This window comes from Orycteropus afer, unplaced genomic scaffold, assembly GCF_000298275.1.
Source record: "Orycteropus afer afer isolate SDZICR_OR568_19922 unplaced genomic scaffold, OryAfe1.0 scaffold02703, whole genome shotgun sequence".
In the NCBI taxonomy this organism is placed as follows: Eukaryota; Metazoa; Chordata; class Mammalia; order Tubulidentata; family Orycteropodidae; genus Orycteropus; species Orycteropus afer.
In genome coordinates this window covers 4,090-13,431 of record NW_006924290.1, presented here as the reverse complement: position 1 = coordinate 13,431, position 9,342 = coordinate 4,090, and the positions used below count along the sequence as shown (strand labels likewise).

The 9,342-nt window shown below is 37.2% G+C and overlaps 1 protein-coding gene across 1 annotated transcript; it reads left to right on the top strand.

The window, feature by feature from the left end:
- Positions 1-844: 844 nt before the first annotated feature.
- On the top strand, positions 845-5,717 carry LOC103213464 (olfactory receptor 8D2-like; the record flags this gene model as incomplete). The annotated part of the gene is given in 2 exon segments (XM_007959236.2): positions 845-1,808; positions 5,659-5,717. Coding segments are annotated over 2 exon segments (1,023 nt in total), but the record flags the coding sequence as incomplete, so codon positions are not given.
- Positions 5,718-9,342: the final 3,625 nt, after the last annotated feature.

Genomic DNA, 9,342 nt, shown 5'->3' with positions numbered 1-9,342 from the left:
TTTGTCCTATTGAGAATTTCTCCTATAATTTTAAAGGTAATTATCATTGCTTCCCTACAATTTATTAAGCTTATTAATATACATTTTACCATCTTAGTACTGATCAAACTTAAATTCTTTTAAAAAGCCTTTGTAGAACAATGGTTAAGTGTTCAAGTATTAAGTGAAACCTTGGTGATTTGAATCCATCTAGCAACCAGCAGGAGAAAGACCTGGTGATCCGCTCTAGTAAAGATTCCAACACACTGCCATACAGTGGGGAGCTCTGGTAGCGTAGTGCCTAAGGCACTTTACTACTAACCATAAGGCTGGTGGTTCAAACCCCTCAGCCACTCTTCACTCCTTGGAATGAAGGTTGGGCAATCTGTTTCTGTAGTGATACCGCCTCGGAGACCCAAGGAGGGGTCGCCATGAGTCGGGTCCTACTGGGCGGCACAGAACAACAACAGCCATACAGTCAATTCTGACTGATAGCAATCTTATAAGACAGAGTAGAACTGTCCCACAGGGCTTACTAGGCTGTACATTTTTACAGAATTAGATTGCCTCATTTTTCTCCCATGTCGCCCTTGGTGGGTTTGAATTGTCAACTTTTTGATTAGCAGCCCCATGCTTTAGTCACAGCACCAACAAGATTATGGCACTGGAAAATATGTGGGATTTTCTGTCTTCTAAGGTCACTGGGTTGGAAGCAGCTAGATATCACACAACAACAAAGTCTTAACTTGATGATCAGTTTTTATGCCACAAGACTAACTCAAATATTATAAATCGTGAAATAATTTTCTTACTTTGTGCAAAGTCTTTTTCTTCCTAGTTTCACATTTCCTGTTTCATGAAGGAAATGGCCAAGCAAAATTATTCCATAGTAACTAAGTTTGTCCTTGAGAGACTGACAGACAAACCAGAACTGCAGCTGCCTCTTTTTCTCCTGTTCCAAGGAAACTATGGGGTCACTGTAGTGGGAAATGTGGGAATGATCCTCCTCATCATCTTCAATTCCAAGCTCCAATCTCCCATGTGTTTTTTTCTTGGTAATTTGTCATCCTTAGATTTCTTTTATTCCTCAGTTGTTACCCCAAAACTCCTGGGAAACTTTGTATGGGAGAAAAATGTAATTTCTTACCCTGGATATATAACTCAGCTTTTTTTCTTTTGTGTTTTTGCTATATCTGAGTGTTACATGCTCACTGCGATGGCATATGATAGATATGTTGCCATATGTAGTCCATTGCTCTACAATGTCACCATGTCCCAAAAGGTCTGCAGTGTGCTGGTGACTGGGGTCTATATCACTGCAACTTTGGGAGCTATGGCTCACACTGTCTTCATGAGTAGGCTATCCTTCTGTGGGAACAATGTCATCCACTGTTACTTCTGTGACATAATTCCTCTCCTAAAGCTCTCCTGCTCCAGTACTTACATCAATGAACTTCTGCTGATACTTGTAGGTGGATTAAATGTATTAGCAACAACTGTGCCCATCATCATCTCTTATGCCTTTATATTCCCCAATATCCTTCGAATACCTTCAACTGAGGGCTAATCCAAAACCTTTGTTACCTGTAGCTCTCATCTTACAGCTGTTGGGGTCTTTTATGGATCCATAATATTCATATATTTAAAGCCAGCATCCAGCAGCAACATGGCCCAGGAGAAGGTGGCTTCTGTATTCTATACCACAGTGATCCCTATGCTGAAACCTTTGATCTATAGCTTGAGGAATAAGGATGTGAAAAATGTTCTCAGCAAAGTCATGGGTATGAGGTATGGAGCACATGAGGCTAATAGAACCACTAAAGGTCATGGTAATTGTCAGCTGCTGTTGCTGCTGCTGCTTCTTCCTTTTTTTTTTTTTTTCCTTTTCCTCCTTGTCTTTCAATTTCTTAAAATTAACATCCCATTATTGATCTCTTTACTATGGTTTTCATATGTTATCTTTTTAATGGAGTCCAATTGTACACACACACACATAATCCTGTAAAAATTATCCATGATATTGTAATTCAGTCAGTTCTTGATGAGGCTCAGGTTGGTTTATTTTGAAAAATTCTTCTCAGGTGAATCTGTATGGTACTTTCTGTTTTTTGTAACTGTTGTAGGAAAACAACTTCCTTACCTCTGTTCGTGAAGAGCTAATGATCACAACAGATTGAAGAGGGAAAACAAAAGTTTTATTGAGCATCAATTATTGAGCATTAACACCGAAGGAGACAGAATCATAGGCTACAGTTCACAGCTGAAACCAGTTTTGAGAAAGCGTTATGCTAAGAAGAATACATAATTGAAAATAGCACATCTAAAGAACTCAAAGTCCATGAAAAAAAGGTGGCAATTCTATTTACTTAAGAAAAAGTGAAAGTGAAGGAAAAATAGCAGGTTGGTCACTATGATTAATTTCTACCTTAATCATGTCTGCTAGCCTGTGGGAGTTCTACAATTTTCAGTGAAGTACCCCTTCAGCCTTCTATTTCAGCTTTCCACATAACTAGCTAGATGACACTCAGAGTAAGGGGGATCAGACTTGGCTCTAAGGGAAAATAATAATCATAAACCTTGGTCATTAACTTAATTCAAAAATAAGTGTATGCTTAGCTAATATGAGATTCTCTTGATGAGTATTGTTTTTTTTGTTGTTGTCATACACATTTCTCTTTAAAGATGTAATTATCTAATTCATGAACCTTCACAAAAATGGATGAAGAAATTATTAATAGTGGAATTCTAGCATAAGGTAGACCAAATCATTTTCTTAGATGAAGCCTCACCTTTCTATTAAAACTCATATGCAACTGATGATTCTGTCATTCAAATGTTCAACTTCATAAATGATAGATTGCTTCAAGTAATCTAAGTACTGAACTATGAACATGTTCTTAGATGACGGACCTACATAAAACTCTTCTGCACACTATTTTGTCTGTTTCATTTCCCTCATTCTTCTCCAAGCTTTTTTAAGGGAAAAAAAAAAAAAAATGTCATTGAGTCAATTTCAACTCTTAATGGACTTACAGTGACACTACAGGACAGAGCAGAATTGCCCCAAAGGGTTTCCAAGGCTGATACACCTTTACTGAAACAGACAGCCTCATCTTTCTTCTTTGGAGTGACCAGCTTGTTAGAAATGCAAACTTTGGTTAGTAGCCTAATGCTTTAAGCACTGTACCATCAGAGCTCATCTGAATAAAGGAAAGGGACATGAAAAGTGTGTGCAGGATACCAGTAAGTAATCTTATAGACACAACACTTCTAGGAGAGAAGATGGTTTGAAATTAAAATACAAGGAAAGAAATAGTTTGGAGACTAGATGGAGAACAAGAAAGAAAAGTGAGAGGGGGAGTGTAAGATCCTGCAATATAAAAGAAAGCCAAATATAAAAACAAAGAAAAAGAGAAAAATACACAGGAGCACACAACATCTGCCTCATTACTTCTCCTGAAAAATGGGGGCAAAAACAGATACCCTTAAACTAACACCAAACACACTACCATTCAGTTGATTCTGATTCACAGTGACCCCTTTGGATTTCCAAGGCAGTAAATCTTTATGGAAGTAGGTTGCCCAGTCTTCCTTCTGCAGAGTGCTTGGTAGGTTTGAATCTTTAAACTTCTGGTTAGTAGTCATATGCCTTAGGCACTATATCCTTGTTGTTATGTGCCATCAAGTTGGCCCCAACTCATAGTGACCCCTCCTTGGGTTTCCGAGGCAGTATCACTACGGAAGTAGATTGCCCAATCTTCCTTCCGAGGAGTGGCTGGTGGGTTTGGACAGCCAACCTTCTGGTTAACAGTCAAGTATATTTTTGGATACTCAAAGAAGAGGATATGATGAATTAAGACTATTGGACCTCAAAGAGCAAACTCTGTTTTTTTAAAAAAAATCCATCTAAAATTTGCATGCAAGACTCACATACCTTAACAGAAATCAGAATCTTAGTGTGTAAGAGGTATGGGTATTGACTGGAAATGGTCCAAAGGGAACATTTCTAATGATGGAAATGTCTTACATCTTAGTAGAAGTGGGGGTTTTACAGTGCATTCATTTCACAAACTGATACATCTGCACACTTGATATCTGCCCATTTTACCATATGTAAATAAATATTAATAATGAATGGATGAATGAAAATAAATGAATTTTCCAAGTCAAAAGAAGTAGATAAAAACCAATAAACAGAAATTGGAGAATGGTAGGAAATAATGCAGATAAGAAATCAATAAAGTGGAGAGTAGATAAACTGTAGAAAGAATGAATAAAATCCTGTTTTTTCTAGAAGAAATAACAAAATAGACAAAGCAAGGCCTAATTTATTCAGGATAAATATAATACATAAATTTGCAACAAAAAATATGGGAAATAAAAACTAACCATTGAAACCAAATAACTTACAGAAAACTATGCAAAACATTTTGGTAATATTTATGCAAATACCTCTTAAGATTTGGTTAACAGGTGTAATTTCCCAAGAAAATGTGATTTACCAAAATTGAGCCAATCAGACATAACAGTATTGTTGTTATTATTGTGTGCTGCCAAATTCATTTCAATCCACATCAACCCTACAGATTAGAATGGGCTAATAAACATCCTATGATCAAATCTTTAAGGGAGCAGACTGACACGTATTTCTCCATTGGGGGGCTGGAGGGCTTAAACTACAAACATTTCTGTTAGCAGTAGAGCACTTAGTCATTACCTACCAAATCATTTTAAAGAGATCAAATTCCATTAAGGATTACTTTTAGTAACAATCTACCCTACAGAAAGTGGAAAGTCCAGGTGGTTTCAAAGAGCAATTCTACCAAATCTTCAAAGACAAAATAGTCCAATGTTAAATATTTTAAAATCTCCAGAGAAAATATAAGGAAAAAAAAAAATTATTAAGGAAATATAATATTGACACCTAAACCTGATAGCAGTACAAAAAAATCATATTAAAGATAACACTTAAGAATATCAGAGCAAAAATACTTAATAAAATATTGGTAAACAGGAACCATGAGGGCAATGGTAATTCAATAGTTGAAAATTCACCTTCCCTGCAGGAGTCCCATGTTTGATTCCCCACCAATGTATCTCATCTGCTGACTGTACTAGTTTGTCAGTAGAGTCTTGTGTGTTGTGAAGTTGCATATATTTTGGAGTTTTCAGACTAAAAGGAACTGAGAAGAAAAGCCTGGCAATCTATTCAGAAAATCATATTATTGAAATCTTATGAATCAGAAAAGACCCCAGGTGGCACAATGATTCAAATGTGGGGCTGCTAACTGAAAGATCAGTGGTTCGAACCCATCAGCTGCTCCATGAGAGATAGATACAGTATCCTGCTTCCATTAAGATTATAGCCTTGGAAACACTATGGGGCATTTGCCCCTATTGGGTTGCTATGAGTTGGAGTCCACTCAGTTGAAATGGGATAGATGAATGGATAGATCACAATTGTCCACACAGCAACCAACCATGGGGAATGACACAAGACCAAGTAGCCTTTGTTCCACTGTGCATGGGGCCATGAATCAGGGGCTGATACAATGGCAACTAAAAAGAACAAAACCAACAATGATAACAAGCAGAGCTCAAGATCAGCATAAAAAGACAATGAAGCATGAAAATTGTGATTTATTTCAGAAATATAATGTAAGTACTGATTGTCAATAGGTCGAAGGAAAACCATGAATATCTACATAGATGTGGAAAGAGCCATTAACAAAATTCAGGTATTTATCACTCCTGATGAAAACATCCTACAAAATGGAAAACGGTGGATAATTCCTATGATGATTACTTTAATGTACCAGCTTGGCTACAAGATAGAATCAAGTTGTTTGTTGTTGTTGTTATGTGCTGTCGAGTCGGACTCGACTCATAGTGACCCCTCCTTGGGTTTCAGAGGCAGTATCACTGTGGAAGTAGATTGCCCCATCTTCTTTCTGAGGAGTGGCTGGTGGGTTTGAATATTGTCAAGTTTGCTGTGATTGTATTTTATTGATGTAATTAGCATCTACATTCGATTCTAAGTAAGTCTAAATCGAAGAAACTACCCTTGATAATGAGGGCTGACTTCATCCAATCTGTTGAATTCCTTAAGAGCAAAAATTGAGCTTTCCAAGGAAAGAAAGATTCTGCCTAAAAACAGTAACATAGATGTCCTGCCAAGTTCCACTTTGCCTGGCCTACAGAATTTGGACTTTCAGGTCCCCACAATTGTGTGAACTAATTTCTTAGATCTCTGTCTCTCTCTGTGTCTCACAAATTTATATCTACATAGTGAAACATAGTCAATACAATAACTAAAGGAAAGAGAGAGAGTGAGAGAAATCTTACTGGTTCTTTTTCTCTGCAGAACCCTAACTAATATAACTATGTATTTTATTTACATGGAATTATAACAAATTTAAATATATTGATAAAAGGTTATTCATCAGTTTCCTCGAGGCAGGATTGGGCGTGTATGTTTTTGTTAGTTCTTAGGTGCCACCAAATCAGCTCCAATTCATAGCGAACTTATGTACAACAGAACGAAAAACTGCCCAGTCCTATGTCAGCCTCACAATCCTTGCTATACCTGAACTCATCATTGCAGCCACTGTGTCAAACCATCTCTTTGAGGGTCTTCCCCTGTTTCATTGACCCTCACCTTTATCAAGCACGATATCCTTCTCAGAAGGAATGGTCTCTTCTGACAACACGGCCAAAGCAGGTGAGAGGAAATCTGGTCAGTCTCGCTTCCAAGGAGCATTCCAGCAGCACTTCCTTCAGAATGGATTTGTTAGTTCTTCTGGCAGTCCATGGTACTTTCAGTATTCTTTGCTAACACCACAACTCAAAAACATCAATTCTTCTTTGGTCTGCTTTTTTCATTGTCCGGCTTTCATGTGCATATGAGGCAATTGAAAATACCATGGCTTGGGTTCAACTCAGCTCAACTCAACTCACTGCAATCAAGTCAGACCCAACTCATAGCAACCCTTCCTTGGGTTTCTGAGGCAGTATAACTAGAGAAGTAGATTGTTCAATCTTCCTTCCGAGGAGCAGCTGGTGTGTTTGAACAGCCAGCCTTCTGGTTAGCAGTCAAATGTCTTAAGCACTACACCACCAGAGCTCTATGGCTCGGGTTAGGCTCACCTTAGTCTTCAAAGAGACAACTATGCTCTTGCACTTTAAAGACATCTTTTACAACACATTTGCCCAGTTCACTATGTCATATGATTTCTTGACTGCTGCTTCCATGGGTGTTGAGTGCATAACCAAATAATATGAAGTCTTTGACAAATTCAATCTTTTCTCCATTTATTGTGATACTGCTTATTGGTCCAGATGTGAGGATTTTCATTTTCTTTATGTTGACATGTAATCAATATGCAGTCTTTAATCTTCATCAGTAAGTGCTTCAAGTCATCTTCACTTTTAGCAAGTGAAATTGTGTTGTCTGCATATCACAGGTTGTTAATGATTCTTCCTCCATTTCTGATGCCACACTCATCTTCATATATTCTACCTTCTCAGATTATTTGCTCACCATACAGACTGAATAAGTATGGTGAAAGGATCCAACCCTGATTTACTCCCTTCCTGATTTTAAAGCATGCAGTATCCCATTGTTCTATTCGAATGATGGCCTCTTGGTCTATGTACAGGTTCCACATGAGTACAATTAAGTGTTCTGGAATTCCCATTCTTCTCAACATTATCTATAATTTGTTATGATCCACACGATCAAATGCTTTTGCATAGCCAATAAAACACTAGTAAATATCTTTCTGGTATTCCTTGCTTTCAGCCAAGATTCATCTGACATAAGCAATGATACCCCTTGTTGCATGACCTCTTCTGAATCCAGCTTGCATTTCTGGAAGTTCTCTGCCAATATACTGCTCCAACCATTTTTGAACTATCTTCAGTAAGATTTTCTTGTGTGCAACATGAATGACATTGTTCGATAATTTCCACATTCTGTTGGATCTTGTTTCTTTGGAATGGGTACAGATATGGATCTCTTGCAGTCAGTTGGCCAGGTAGCTGTCTTCCAAATCCATTGGCGTAACTGAATGAGTGACTCCAGTGCGGCATCCATTTGTTAAAACATGTCTATGGGTATTCTGTCAATTCATGAAGCCTTGTTCTTCACCAATTCCTTCAGTGGAGCTTCAACTTCTTACTTCAATATCATTGGTTCTTGAACATATACCACCTCCTGAAATGGATTAACATCGACCTATTCTTTTTGTTCCCGTGACTCTTGTATTCCTACCATCTTTTTTTGATGTTTCCTGCATTATTCAATATTTTGCCCACAGATACTTTCTTGAAGTTTTTTCTTCCACTTAAGAAAAGCCAAGCATATTTTTCCCTTTTGGTTTTCTAACTCCAAGTCTTTGAACATATCATCATAATAATTGACTTTGTCTTCTTGAGCTGCTCTTTGAAATCTTCTGTTCAGCTTTTTTATCTTGTCATTTCTTCCATTTGCTTTAGCTACTCTATTCAAGAGAAAATTTCAGAGTCTCTTCTGACATCCATTTTGGTCATTTCTTCCCTTCCTGTCTTTTTAATGATCTTTTGTTTTCTTCATGAATAATGTTCTTGATGTCATCCAACAATTACTCTGATTTTCAGTCACTGGTGTTCAGTGCATCAAAACTATTCTTTGGATGGTCTCTAAATTAAACTCAAAATGAGAAGAAACAGCTGCAAACATCCTTTAATAATCAGAACACAGAATGCATGAAATATGAATCTAGGGAAATTGGAAGTTGTAAAAAATGAAATGGAATGCATAAAGTTCCATATCCTAGTGATTATTGAGCTGATATGGACAGGTCTTGGCCATTTTGAATCCAACAATCATATGATCTATTATGCCAGGAATGACAAATTGAAGAGTAATGGTACAACATTCACTATCACAAAGAATGTTTCAGGATCTGTCCTGAAGTATGATGCTGTCAGTGATAGGATAATATCCATATGCCTACAAGGAGGACCAATTAATATTACTATTATTCAAATTCACTCACCAAGTACCAAAGCCAAAGAAAAGGAAATTGAAGATTTTACCAACTTCATGCAATCAAGATGTATTGATTATTACTGCTGATTGGAATGCAGAAGTTGGAAACAAAGAAGAACCACTGGTAGCTGGGAAATACGGCCTTGGTGATAGAAATGATGCTGGAGATTGCATGATAGAATTTTGCAAGATCTTTAACTTATTCATTGCAAATACTTTTTTTCAACAACATAAACAATGGTTCTACATGTGGACCTCACTAGAAGGAATATATAGGAATCAGATTGACTACATCTGTGGCAAAAGGCGATGGAAAATCTCAGTATCTTTAG